This window comes from Dromiciops gliroides, chromosome 1 (genome assembly GCF_019393635.1).
Source record: "Dromiciops gliroides isolate mDroGli1 chromosome 1, mDroGli1.pri, whole genome shotgun sequence".
In the NCBI taxonomy this organism is placed as follows: domain Eukaryota; kingdom Metazoa; phylum Chordata; class Mammalia; order Microbiotheria; family Microbiotheriidae; genus Dromiciops; species Dromiciops gliroides.
In genome coordinates, this window is record NC_057861.1 from 97,235,537 (window position 1) to 97,250,692 (window position 15,156).

At 42.2% G+C, this 15,156-nt stretch overlaps 2 protein-coding genes across 2 annotated transcripts in view; one reads left to right on the forward strand and one right to left on the reverse strand.

Moving 5' to 3' along the window:
* TG (thyroglobulin) overlaps positions 1–15,156 on the reverse strand; it is a 395,662-nt gene that overhangs the window by 55,698 nt on the left and 324,808 nt on the right. Inside the window, 2 exon segments of the mRNA XM_043991635.1 lie at positions 5,162–5,329; positions 6,727–6,891. Of these exon segments, the coding sequence (XP_043847570.1) occupies positions 5,162–5,329; positions 6,727–6,891 (333 nt within the window).
* The window catches only part of SLA (Src like adaptor), a 100,086-nt gene that overhangs the window by 3,985 nt on the left and 80,945 nt on the right, over positions 1–15,156 (forward strand).

The window sequence follows — 15,156 nt, forward strand, 5'->3', positions numbered from 1 at the left end:
TGTGTGAGGTCCATCAAGAAGGCCAGTTTGTCTGGAACATAGACAGTGTGCAGAAGAGTCATATTAATAAACCTTTAAAGGGAGGCTAGAGCCAGAGTATCAGATGGTTTAAAGTGAGAAATAGAGGATCATGGATTGGAGAGAACTTTGGCACGTTGGGGAGTGTACTGAGTGGAGGGAGGAGGGGTAAGGACATCCGCCTGACAAGAACAATAGGAGGGGAGGTGGTGGTCCTATGTCCCACGTATCTGGGACATGATGGATTGCTTCCTGATGCTAGCCAAGTCCAATGTTGACTACTCACTCCTGTTGATTTCTGTGGGAGAAACAAATGATACCAGCAGAAGAAATAGAGAGTAATTCTGGGAATTACAAAGTTCTGGGCAAAGAAGCAGAGACTCAGGAGCACAGGTGGTGTTTTTATGGCTTTAAAAAAAAATAAAGTCTGGGTCTCTGTCTCACTGAGGCTAGAAGTAGAGTGGCCACTCACAGGTGTGATCTCATTGCTGATGGTTATAGACTTTGACCTGTTCCATTTCTGATTTGGGCTGGTTCACCCTTCTTAGAAAGTCAGACAGTCAGGAGGCTCATCCTACTGGTGATATGCTATATTGGTGTGGACATCTGATTGGCTCTAGTTATACTGAAACTCGGAACTCCCAAACTCAAGCTATCCACCAGCGTCAGCTTCCCTGCTAGCAGGGGTTACAAGTATGTGCTACTATGCTTGGATTGTTTTTATGACTTTTCCCCATTGAAGATATAAGTTTTAGATGATAAAGGCACATATGGGAAACAAACAGCTGGTCAAGAAGATAGTGTCTAAGAGCAGGATTTTGGTTTTCTGGATGACAGAAATCTGTGTAACAGATTATCCAATGAGGTCCATTGAAAATATATTTGCTGGGGGCAGCTAGGTGGCACATTGGATAGAGAACTGGCCCTGGAGTCAGGAGGACCTGAGTTCAAATCCAGCCTCAGACACTTGACATTAGCTTAGCTGTGTGACCCTGGGCAAGTCATTTAACCCCAATTGCCTCACCAAAAACTAACTAAACAAACAAACAAATAAATAAGTAACAAATGAATGAATGAATAAACAAACAAATAAATAGATGAATGAATAAATATATTTGCCTTGATTACTTTGTCTTCTGCTTTTAGAAAGTAAATTCCTTGAAGTCAGGGACTGTCTTTGTTTCCATTTGTATTCTCAGTACTTAAGACAATGCCTGACACATAGGAAATAATTCATAAATGCTTGTTGATGACTTTCTACAGATCTATTTGAGAAAACTTTATGCTGAAAAAGGGAGAAGAAAAGTTCCCCACATTCAGTATACCCATCTAACCAAAACAGAGATGATTAGCATATAATAGATGTAACAGAAGAATCAGAATTACAGAATAACAGCATCTCAGAGTTAGGACCTCAGTGGATATCTAATCCAACCAGACTTGGAGGAGAATACATTCTCCAATGTGCCCAATAAATGGTGACTGATCCTATGCTTAAAGTCTTCCGGCGTAAAGAGATCTACTATATCTCAAATTAGCCTGTTCTACTTTTTTTTTCCCCCTTGAGGCAATTGGTGTTAAGTGACTTGCCCAGGGTCACACAGCCAGTAAGTATTTGAGGCTTGATTTGAACTCAGGTCCTCCTTACTCCAGGGCTGGTGCTCCATCTACTGAGCAACCTAGCTGCCCAGCCTCTTCTACTTTGGAAGAACTTTAAAGAGTCTAAATTTGTCTCTTTGCAATTTTTATTCTGTCTCCTGGTTCTTCCCTCTGGGTCCAAGTAAAACAAGTTTAGTTCCTTTTCCTTGTAGGAATTCTCCAAATACTTAAAGACATCTGACCAGGTTCCCTCTGAACTTTCTCTTCCCTGGCTGAATATACTAGTTTCTTCAAATGAATCACATAGCATGAATAGGAGACCCTTCACCATCTCAATTGCCCTTCTCTGGGTGCTGCCAAGCTTTTATCAATGGCCTTCCTAAAATGTGGTACCCAGAGTACAACATAATATACTAGATGTGGGCTGACTGGCAGCTAGGTGGCTCAGTGGGTAGAAAGACCTGAGTTCAAATCTAACCTCCAATACATACTAGCTATGTGACATTTCCCTCAATTGTAAAACGGAGAATATCACAGCATCTACCTGGTAGGGAGGATCAAATGAGATAATATTTTTAAAGTCTTTGTTGTGAGGATTAAATAAGATATTTGTAAAGTGCCCAACAAAGTTCCTGGCACATAGTAGGAACCTCCTAAATGTGTATTTCCTCCCTGCCCTTCCCACTAGGACAGAGTATAGTGCAACTCCAGTCTCTTGAGACATAAACATGGAGTCATAACTAGGGTGGCCGGCCTGGCCTGGCCCTTTTTTCCAGGGCAAGGAATCACCTGAGGTTGGTAGCTAATGAAATGAGGAATAAATCAGGGAAGAGCCTGATGGTGAGGAGGGGGCAGAGCTGCGGAATCTTCAGCCAAGTCAAGCAAGAGCAAATGATAGTATAGTGAGAGTGGAACCCACGCTTGGAGAGCAGCTTGTTTCCTGACCTTTCTTGGGCACACAGTGTGGCTGGCAGACCTGACCCTGGGCAGGGGAGCAGGACCAGTGAGGATGGGACCATTAAGAGACCACCTCACAGCACATCTTGCTGTGGGGAGAGTAAGCGGCTCAGAAACTTGGGGAGGGTATACCCTCTCAATAGTAAGACTTCGACTTGAGGGGGACCATGGTACTTCAAACTAATGGGAAAGTCAGGCGTGGTACCTCCACCCCTGCTGGGGGGCCATTACTTTGTAGGGAGATTTTAGGCTCTTTGATTCCAGCTCCCTTTTCTTTCCCCTTAAGCCCTTCCCTTTCTGGCTTCTCAAACCTTTCTGAGGCCCTAAAGCCCCTTGTTTGGGCAGGTTTTAGAACTGAAAATATGGCAGGAGAAGTATACTAGCAGGGGCCAAGCTGTCTTGGGGAAGGGGCAATAGTTCTGCAAGACCCAGTACTTATCTGCTGTTTCTCAATGCCATCCGTCCCCAGGGCAAGGCAATGGACCCTGAAGCATATTAGAACATCCACCTATTCTGAGTAATGATTATTTCATTCTTCCTGCTTGTATCCTCAGTACCTAGCTCAGTGTTGGGGACATAGTAAAGTGCTTAATAAATGACTGTTGATTGAATGATTAATTGATTGATTCAAGGCAGGTGAGAGAGACAGCTCTTCAGGGTCTGCTGGAGGGCCTTGCTTCCAGGGAATTCCTCAGCCTTCTCCAGCTGCAAGGATTTTCTTTTTCTTGAAGCCCAACCTTCCCAAGCTGCCGTGTGTGTGTGTGTGTGTGTGTGTGTGTGTGTGTGTGTGTGTGTGTGTGTGTGTGTGTGTGTGTGTGTGTGTGTGTGTAAGAGAGAGAGAGAGAGAGAGAGAGAGAGAGAGAGAGAGAGAGAGAGAGAGAGAGAGAGAGAGAGATGGGGGGGAGGGGGAGATTTGGACTCCAGAGAATGCCTGGAAGACATGAGCCATCCCCTTTCTATGCTTAGCCAAGTCATGAAATCAGAAGTCACTTCTCCGGTGCCCCCAGGCTTCTGAGGGATGCCTCTCCTGCGATATAGCTGCAAGGTGTCCTGGGCTCTCTTCTCTGTCTCCTCCAACAGCTGCCCACTCCCTCACCTCAACATAGTGTGCCTTTTATGCTGGTTACTCCCCTGGGTATGTTTGTGGTTCCTGAATTAGGTGCAAAAAATTCCTAGTTATGGTTCTGAGGCTTGGCAAATTGGCTGAACTGACTGACCATTTCTGTCTCATCCTACTTGCTGAGTCATGAGAAGCCCAAGCAGCTCCTGGTTTAGCAGATCTCTCATAGATGCATATTTCTTCTTGGTCTTTTTTCTACAATCCCCAGGCCCTCAGCAAAGGGGCCCCAGGCAAGGAGGATCAGTTAGAGTGAGAGAGCTCCCCCTCCCCCCAAGCCCCAGCAGTTTTTACAGTTCTCTAATTAGTAAACATCTTAGTGTAACAACCTCTCCTGAGAGGGCAGGAAGGGTCTGTTAGGGCAGATAAAAGAATAAGCCATTTGCAAGGCTCCCAACTTTTCTTCTATTTCATTGCAGCCCAGGGACCATAGCAACAGTGATGACTATTTATTTTTATATAGGCTTTCCCACTTAACAGCGCACACTGCCCTTCTATTTCTGCCTTCATAATATCTTCCCCATCATTGTTGCTTTTCTTCCATCCACCCAGCCTTCACCTAGGTACACACCCCCATCACCGTTGGCTTGTATGATTGCAATTGTCTTCTAGAGTCAGTGGGGGTGGCACAGTGAATAGAGCTGGGCCTAGATTCAAGAAGACCTGAGCTCAAGTCCAGCTGTGTGACCCTAGAAAGCCTTAGAACCAGAATCTGAACCCAGGTTTCTGAGTTCCAAGTCTATACATACTAGACTTTCTTCTAAGGCCAGGCTGGGCACCATGTGCTCCCACTGGGACTGTGAGAATACTCTTGCCCCAGGAAGAATACCACTTCAGAGCATTGACAAAGGATGCTACTTCCAGGGTTTGAGACATGAGGAGAAATCTGACTTCCCCATGAAGGTATTCCTCTTCTAATTCATCCTACATATGATGCCAGCTTAATATTCCTGCTGTAAAAGCTCTCAATAATTTACTCTTTTACTCGAAATGCAGTGACCCCCATTGTCTCCTCAATAAAGTCGAATACATTTCAGTCTGGTAACTAAGGTTTTCCAATGCGTGGCTTCAGCCTACCTTTCTGGATTTAACTCCAACCAACTTGCATTAGTAACTATAACCAAAGACATCTTACATATATTCTTCCCTGGTTCTTCTCCCTTGCCCCCTCTTTCCCTACCCATGACCCGTCCCAGCCAGAAGTGATCTCTCCTTCATGTATTCACATAGACTTTCCTATTTCTTATATTCTAAATAGTCATTATCTGTATTCAGGTTTTATCATTAACAGCTGATCCCCAGTTGCTTGATGGGAAGGACTGTGTCTTATGGATCCATGATATTACCCACCCAAGATCCCTGCACACTCTGAATAAGTGGATGAATGAATGATCCGGTCTTCTGTTCTGGCTCACATGAGTGCTAAAGCTTCCCTAGTACCTGACTAACTGATATCTATAACATACTTACCTTAATAGCCTTTGCTCTGCTGATCAGCCCATCCCGTTGAGCGCTTCCAATGAGCAGATCCACTTTTGCCCTCGGAGATCGCTGCAATGCTCTGGTTGGATCCTCTTGGAGGTAGAAGCCATCAACCACAGGTCCCCAGTAATGAAATGGGCCACTGATTGCCAAGAGCTGGGTTTGGGGTTTAAAGAGATGTGACTGTTTATTATCATATAGCTATAGGGAGTTATCATGTTCACTAATAAGGATTCACCAGATTTTTTTACAGTAGAAGAGAAACTTAGAGTTGGAAGGAGCCAGCTAAAATTCAATCTTCTAAATGAAGCCTGTCCTAGTCCCTCTTAATTCCAGTGCTTTGTTGCTTAGTTCCAATTTATCTTGTATGTAGCTCCTTTGTACATAGTTGTTGTATGTTGTTTCCTTCCATAAACTATGAGTGCCTTGAGAGCAGGCACTGTCTTTTGCCTTTCTTTGTATCCCTAATACTTAGCACAATGCTTGGCACATAGTAGGTCCTCTCTCTCTCTCTCTCTCTCTCTCTCTCTCTCTCTCTCCACACACACACACACACACACACACACACACACACACACACACACACACACACACACACTCTGCCACCTGGAAGAACTTAGTTTCCTGAGGGCTGGAACTGGGTTTTATTGACCTTTTTATCTCTTAGGTTCTACCTTAAGGCATTGAGAATACGACCTGCTTAATCAATGTTTGTTAAATGAATGGATGAAGGTAGACCAGTTGTCTCGTCTTATAGGCCCAGAGAAGAATAGTACTTTACACAAGGTCACACAGATAGTTATTAAAGTGAGTTAGGACTAGAAGCCTGGTCTTCCCCTATAAGTCTGGGGCCATTTTTTTCATTATATCTCTATGTCATTAATATGGACACTATTAATAAAAAAGAGAGAATCATACATTGTTGGACTTTAGATATGTCTCATTCTGCTTTCTCCTATTATAGATGAGGAGAGATTGCTTAGGTGAAATGGTTGATTCAAAGCCATAAGGATATGAAGTGTAAAAAAGCTAAGGCAAAACCCTAGGTCTGTAGACCCTAATCCAGGGGTCTTTCCATTCCTTCCTTAGGGTATTATAAATGTCATTGAAACTCTCTGGGTTTCAGTTTCCTAACTGGCAAAATAAGAGGATTGTACTATGGCCTAAAATTAGTGTTATTTTTTCAAAATGAACCAGAATTATGATTTTATTAGTACAGGGAATACCCTGTGAGGACTCCTCCCTTACCAACACAGATTGGCACTGGCTCTAAGACTTAAAATCTTAGACAGTTTCCTGGGGACACTAAGAGGATGGGACACTTCCCCAGGTGTCACATAGACAATACATGAGTCAGAGGTTGGTCTTGAATTCAGGTATTCCTGACTCCAAGGACAGCTCTCCATCTACTAGGCCATGTTTTTTTTCTTTCAAAGAGAACTAATTTGGGGCATGCAACTTGTTTGCAGAACAAAGCAATATCCCGGGTGGTGTCCCAGGCCCTATCTTTAAAATCCTGCATGATCTTCCCTCCTCCCTCCTTCAGTGCACACCTTGGTTTGAGCATCATTGAGAATGTCAGCAGGTTTCTGGCGGAGGCAGGACATCATTTCACCATCAGGAGAGGTTGGACAACTGACTTCCTGGGCAAGAGCTGCTGCCTGTTCTTGAGCCCTTTTCTGGCTAATCACTGCTGCAGGAGAGAAGGCTGAGCCACCCTAGAAGAGAATTCAGACCCATAGCCAGTTATATTGGTGATCATAAACCTACTGCTGGGCCTATGATAGATGAAAGGGTAAATATTAGTGTTTTGTCAGCAACCATCCACACTCAAAACTCAATATCACACTGATTTGTAGATGGCTCTCTCCCAAATCTGATTTGAGTGCAATCTATAGTCAGTATTAATCTTCAGTGGATACCCATATATTTATTTCTTTTCAAAAAGATTTTATTTTAAGAGTGTAGTCTATATTCAGACCAATATAGTATGACAGACGGCCCCCTCAGACATCATGCACCAAAAAACGCTGGGCGATTATTGACAGGCTTCAGGGACTGAACAATACTACCCTCAGTGGGTCTTCTGTAGACATAAATTAATGAATAAATAAAACATTTATCAAGCGATTACTCCACACAAAGCACTGTGGATACAAATAAAACAACGAGACAGCCTTTGCTTTATAGGAGCTCACATTCCAATGGGGAAGACAATGCACATAGGAAGCTTTAGCTGCAAACCTGATAGAAAGGTCTCATGGTTCTTAGGATGCAGTAGCATCTTGACTGTTATCTCCACACACCATCAGATGTTTGTTGACTGACACTTGTTGAACCATTTGAAAGTGCCAAGGGCTTTGGTAACGAGCATCTCCCCAGGGTTTACTTCCCAGGATGATGTCTTGTGGATGCTAGGCTGGAACCATTGCTATCCCAGAGGCTCTTGGTTTCAGAGCCTTGGGCAAGCTCATTTTACATGGGTTAAGACACTCTTGCTTCCCCAAGAAGGTTAATATATTACCTGATCTACTGATGACCACACATTTTAGTGACCACTTCCCTCAAATCTCACATACCTCTTTATTTTCCATATCCGTAGTGCTCTTATCATGCAATGCTATCACATATGTTTTCCCTTGAAGGTGGGGATTATGTTTTTGTCTTTCTTTGTATTATTGTTATTCGATTATTTCAGTTGTGTTCAAATCTTTGTGACTCCATTTGGGGTTTTCTTGGGAAAGATACTAGAGTATTTTGTCATTTCCTGCTTCAACTCATTTTACAGATGAAGAAACTGAGGTAGACAGTTAGGTGACTTGCCCACAGTCACTCAGTGCTTAAGGCAATGCCTGGAATAAAGTAAGCCCTTAATAAATGCTTATTGACTGGTTATAATTAAGCCTACATAGGAGATAGAAGGACAAAAATCCTACCCTCAGTTAGCTTCCACTATACTAGGAGCAGTTGGGTGACACAGTAGATAGAATACTTGATCTAAAGTCAGGAAGATCTAAGGTCAAATCTGGCCTCAGACACTTATTAGCTGTGGGAGCCTGGGCAAGTCATTTAAACCCTGTTTGACTCAGTTTCCTCATCTGTAAAATGAGCTAGAGAAGGAAATAGCAAATTACTCCATATTTCCACCAAGAAAACCCCAAATGGAGTCACAAAAAGTAGTGCATTACTGAAACCACTGAACAATATACTAGCGGGACCCAACATGTGTATATATGTGTGCATATATATGTGTATATATACATGTATATAATTTACATACACACACAAACATAATACAGTATATACAGAGTAAGAAAAATTTTGAGAAAAGAATACTAGTAGAGAGGAGTGGGGAATAGGGAGGGGTCATGAAAGGTCTTGTATCAGAGGTGACATTCAAGATGGGCTTTGAAGGAAGCCTGGAATTCAACTAGCCAGAAATGAAGAAGTTCATTCCAGATATGGCTTCTCATTTCTACAAAGTCAGAAGATGGAAGGCGATGTATGGAGTGGAAATAGCAGTCAAGAGTGTATGAAAGGGGCAGCTAGGTGGCGCAGTGGATAGAGCACCAGCCCTGGAGTTAGGAGTACCTGAGTTGAAATCCGGCCTCAGACACTTAACACTTTCTAGCTGTGTGACTCTGGGAAAGTCACTTAACCCCAATTGCCTCACAAAAAAAGAGAGTGTATGAAAGGTACCAAAAATAAATAAGACTGAAAAGATAGTTGGGAGCCACATTGTGGAGAGATTTAAATGGGAAGCTGACTTCCATGACCTCGGTTTTCTCATCTATAATGTGAGGGTTCAGACTAGATGACCTTGAGATCTCTTCCTGTTCTAGATATATGATCTTATGATCCCATGATTTTTAAAATTTTATCCTGAAGGTAACAGGAAACTACTTGTCATTTTTGGGATATAGGAATATTAATTTGGCAGGTGTATGAAGGATGATGAATTAGGGACTGGAAGCATGAGAGACATAAGTCAGGAAATTCAATCAGGAACCTATTGAAATAGTTCAGGAAGAGGTAATGTCAACCTGAACCAAGGTAGTGATTGTGTGAGTAGGAATGAAGGAGATCGATGTTAAAGATGTTGTGGAAGTAGAAATAATGAGTCTGGGTAATAAGTCAGAGTACCCCAAAGCAGGTTGGTATGATAAGTATCAATAAAGTGGTATAGACAACACAACCTGTACATTCAGGTGCAGTTGTTAAAGACAAAGGGTTAAGGATCTATATGAGTGAACACCTTATGGGAAAAATGGGGTGGACAAAAGCAAAGAAGTGGGAATGGGTATTTTATATGCTATTGTGGTTGGAGCAAAGGGTTCATATAGGTAGTGAGGAGTATTGCTAGATCAGATTGGAATGGAGTAATAGAAAACCTTGAGTACTAGGCTAAGGATTCTGGCCTTGACTTTATAAACAATAAAGAACCATTGTAGATTTCTGAACAGAGAAGGGATGTGATTAGAAAGAATAAATCAATCAATCTGGGCATATCGGCTTTAATTAGTGAAAATTCTTGATGCATTTAAAATAGGATTGGATTTACACACAATTTGTTTAGGAGCACAGATGCCACAGAACAGGAGGTGTGCCTGCAAGATGTCATACCATTTAAATTGAATTTGGGTCCTTTTAAGATTATTCATTCTAAGGATATAATGTATTACAATTAGTCTCTGCTATAACATTCTTTTTTTTTTTTAATTCACTCTACTAGAAACCAAGGGAGTTTGTGTATCCTGGTGGTATAGGAGATAGAGTGCCAGTCAGGAGAACCTGAGTCAGGAGGACCCAGATTCAAATGTGACCTCAGACACTTACTAGTTGTATGACTGGGCAAGTCACTTAACCGTGTTTGCTTCTGTTTCCTCATCTATAAAATAAGCTGGAGAAGGAAATGGCAAACCACTCCAGTATCTCTGCCAAGAAAACTCTAAATGGGGTCATGAAGAGTTAGATGTGACTAATGGATTAAACAACAACAATGAAGAGCATAGGAAGAGACTGGAAGAACTGTTGTAGTTGTTTGTCTTTCATTCTCGAAGAGGACCATGACAGATGTCGTGACTTGCACTGAATTGGATTTAAGTGAGGAAGGGCTGTGCAAAGTCACCAGCCTCACTTTCTCCTCCACAGCCATGTGAGTCCAGTGGCAAGATATGTTATCAGGACAACTGGGGATGGCCCCGGATATTTAAGACAATTGGGATTAAATAACTTGCCCAGGGTCACATAGCTAGTAAGTATCTGAGGTCAAATTTGAACTCATATCCTCCCAACTTCAAGACTAGCGCTCTATCCACCACACCACTGATAATAGGATCATAGATTTAGAGCTGAAAGGGACCTTGGAAGTCATCTCTTCCAATTCTGTCCCTTTATTTTACAGATGAAAATACTGAGGCACAGAGTAGTGGTAGGGGAGACTTACCCAAGGTCACATAGGTAGCACACAGAAGAACTGGAATTTCAACCAGGTCCCTGTGACTATACATTTAGTGCTTTTCATTAGTCATTGCTCCAGATGCATTTCCTCAGCTGCCTCTGCTTACCCTCCTAGCTCAGATACTTCCCACAAAAGACCTGAGACAATGTATTATAGCAGGCAATGCAGTGGACTAGGAGCCAAGAGATCTGGGCACCCTCCTCTGCCCTTTATAGTTATACTTACTCTGGGTGAATCTCTTGGAAAAATGAGAGCTTCACCTTCTTAGGCCCTTGGATTTATGAGTCTATGAAATATATATATGTATATATGTGTGTGTGTGTGTGTGTGTGTGTGTGTATACACACACACACACACACACTAAGAGAGAGTTCCTGTGATAGATCATATATTTTCACACATTATCAAATACCTACAAAACTGCTGGAGGTTATTGTACACCTTGCAGTGAACATAGTTGTATTTTCAATTGGTGAGATGTCCTTGAGCTGATCGTACAATCTTTTGAATTCTTTTTTTTTGTTTTGTTTTGTTTTTTGTTTGTTTTGTTTGTGTTTGTTTTTGGTTTTTTGCGGGGCAATGGGGGTTAAGTGACTTGCCCAGGGTCACACAGCTAGTAAGTGTCAAGTGTCTGAGGCCAGATTTGAACTCAGGTACTCCTGAATCCAGGGCCGGTGCGTACAATCTTTTAAAAACAATTTTTTTGGGGGGGAGCAATTGTGGTTAAGTGACTTATCCAGGGTCACACAGCTAGTGTCAAGTGTCTGAGGCTGGGATTTGAACTCAGGTCCTTCTGAATCCAGAGCTGGTGCTTTATCCACTGTGCCACCCAGCTGCCCAGTTATTGTACATCTTGGCAAGGGCAAATATAACAGGTGACAGCTCTTGAGTTGCTGCTATATCTCTTAGTAAGAAACCATAAATTCTGATCCATCTTTTATGGGAAGGAAACACTTATCAAGCACCTTTTATGTGCCTGGCACTGTGCTGAATGACTTACAAATATTATCTCATTTGTTCTTCACAACAACTCTGGAAGGTAGGTGCTATTATTTCCCTCATCCCATAGATGAGGAAACTGAGGCAGAGAGCAGTTAAGTGACTTGCTTGGAAACACAAAACCAGTAAGAGTCTGAGGCCAGATTTGAACTTGATCTTCCTAACTCCCAGCCCAGTCTTTTGTTCTATCCCCTAGCTGGGAAGAATCAATGAAAAGAGTCGCAGAATTTTAAAGCTAGAAAAGATCTAGCCCCAACTCTATATTTATAAATGATAAAAGATTCCTCAAAAGGGAAGGCCACATGGCTAGAATCACATCATAGCATTTAGAACTGGAAGACAACTTTAAGTCTTTCTGGTTTGATCATCCCATTTTGCAGATAAGAAAACAGAAGCCCAGATGAGGTAGAGACACCTTCCTAATGAAGCTCCCTCTGTCACATATGGCAGTAGTTTTGTTGTGATGTCCCCTGCCTCTTCTCTCCTTCCCCTTAAGAAGAAATATCTCAGGTATGAGATAAATCTATTTCAGTTTTTCTAGATCAAGGGCTCTTCAGGTGAAGTGCCATGGACCCCTTTGGCAGCCTGGTGAAGCCCATAGCCTCCTGATCAGAATAATGTTATTATATGTCTGCAAGGTCACGGACTCCCAGGTTAAGAATTTCTGGTTTAGACAAAGATTCCAAAGATTCCTGCTTGGTTTTCAGAACTGTAAACATGACCGACTATAAAATGTTTTACGTCTTTAGTCCCATGCAAAAGAAAGTGTGAGGATTGCAAAACCACATTTCACTGTGATAAAGAGCCCATACTCATGGACAGTCTAGACAACAACTCCCCATCCAATGGAACATGGCAACCTGAGAATCTAATGTAAAGCCTCCAGAAGTGCCTGATGCACAAGACCCCCATGCCATGACTGGGAGCACCAGGAAGCATTTTCAGTGTCTGATCTTACTTGATAAAAGTTGGGACTCAAAGACCCTAGAATGTCAGAGCTGATCTTCTTACCCATTATTCTATGATCCAGCTGTGCTGTCCTTCTCGGTCCTTACATCTTGCCATTTCTGTGCTTTTACATTGGTTGCTTCCATGTCTGGAATGATCTCTTGCCTCACCTCTGCCTTTTACAATCCTTGGCTTCTTTCAAGACTCAACTCAAATGCAACCTTTTGCAAGAAACTTTTCCCAGCTCCCCTTCCCCTAGGACTTTCCTTCTGAGATTTCCTTCATTTGCTTTGTACGCATCTTGTTTGTACCTATATCTTTACCCATCTCACCCAGTGGAATGTAAACTCCTCAATGGCTAAGCCTGTTTGTATCTTTCCTTGTAACCCCAGTGCTTAGCATGGGGCTTGGGACCCACTAGGCACTTAATAAGATGTTTGTTGGCTTTATGACATATAAGTGTTTAGACCAAAGAATGTTAATGCTGTTCAACATCCTCTAACCCAACCTCTTCATGATACAGATAAGAAAACTGAGATCCAGAGAGAGAGAAATGACTCTCCTCCCCCAGTCATGATGCTAACTAGAACAAGAACTGGGGGCTTCTGACACCCAGGCCATGAAATCTTCCATTATGGCATGCTACTCTTCTGTCCCTTATTGCCAGCATAGCCCACGTTCCATTTTCTTTGCAAGCATGTAGCGACTTTTGAGAATGAAGGGATTTATATTTTGTTGTTTTTTTTTTTTCAAAGAAAAACACACAGGAAATTCAAGGTCAAAGGAAATTCACGATCTAAACAGCAGCCCCAACCAACCTCAAAACTTCTGAACTAATCAGGATATAGGGTGAACTAACCTACTTTTTGTTTGCTTGGGGTTTTTTTGCTTTGTTTTGTTTTGGGCAATGAGGGCTAAGTGACTTGCCCAGGGTCACACAGCTAGTAAGTGTCAAGTGTCTGAGGCCAGATTTGAACTCAGGTCCTCCTGAATCCAGGGCCCATGCTTTATCCACTGCTCCACCTAGCTGTCCCAACTAACCTACTTTTTTTTTTTTTTTTGCAGGGCAGTGAGAGTTAAGTGATTTGCCCAAGGTCACACAGCTAGTAATTGTCAAGCATCTGAGGCTGGATTTGAACTCAGGTCCTCCTGAATCCAGGGCCCGTGCTTTATCCACTGCTCCACCTAGCTGTCCCCAACTAACCTACTTTTAAGAACCATCTGAGAAGATATAAATTTTAAAACAGGTTCTCCAAATCTTCATTTCACAAACTATACTGTGGAAAGTCAAGGTTCCTGATGAGGAAGTGGTTAAAGGCATTGGCTTGCCTCATTTCACTAAGCCACTGAAGAACTTTCCACTTTTACAGTTTCTTTGAAAAAAAAAATAGAGCTTCAGATGAGAAAAGTTTTGTAAAATACTAGAACAAACCCTGGGTTTAGGCCTGGGTTCATATTCCAGATACCACATTTACAAGTTAGGTGAATTTGGGCAAAGTCATCTTCTCTCCAATCTCAACTTCCTCATCTGTAAGATGGGGATAATATATTTGTACTATGGACCTCAGAGAATCCTAGATTTATAGCTAGAAGGAGCCTTCAAAGGCCATTGAGGGCAACCCCTTATTTTACAAATGAGGAGGTTAAAACATAGAATGGTTAAGTGATCTGCCCAGAGGGACACAGCTAATAAAGAGATGAGGCAGAATTGGAAACTAGGGCTTCTTGACTCCAAGTCCAGTTCCCCATCCACAATTCCATTTATAAAAGACAGCACTTTCCAAATTTTCAGACACTAGATAAATGTGTACTATTAGCCTGTTTTACAGATGAGGTAACTGTGACCCAGTCTTACTCAAGCCCACACAGATAATAAATGGTAGTGTCAGGACTCGAATCCTAGTCTTTTGATTTCAATCCAGTGTATTTTCCCTAACAATCTCTTACCCTGCAATTCTGTCACTTAAAGTGCATGTTGATTGAAAAATAAATTCCATTAGGGGAAGCTAGGTGGTGCAGTGGATAGAGTACCGGCCCTGGAATCAGGAGTACCTGAGTTCAAATTTGGCCTCAGACACTTGACACTTACTAGCTGTGTGACCCTGAGCAAGTCACTTAACCTCAATTGCCTCCAAAAAAAAAAAAAAGAAAAAGAAAAAAGAGAAATTCCATTTCTATAGTTTTGCACTTTGCTGTACCTAGCACATAGTAGGTATTTAACTAATCCATATTGATCCAGTTAAGCAACAGCTGCGAAGCTTACAAAGTACTTTCCTTCCAACAGCCAGCTGAGGTCTCTAGTTCCACTCTGCCATGTTTTACATGTGATATCAGACCTTTCAGTATCTGTTGGAAGAATGCCAACAGTTCTTCAGCCCCTGAAGCATCCATCATCTAAAGCTGACCTAGTTATCATTATGGAATTTGTGTTTCCTCTAGCTTCTGGGCCTTAAAAATAGACTAAGATGGAACCACATTTGCTGACCACGCTTTGTCTTTCTAGGGCTTCTGGGGCCTCAAAGATAAAAGTGTTCTCAGTTAACCACATGAGTAGCCACCATGGGCTTCCTGTTCA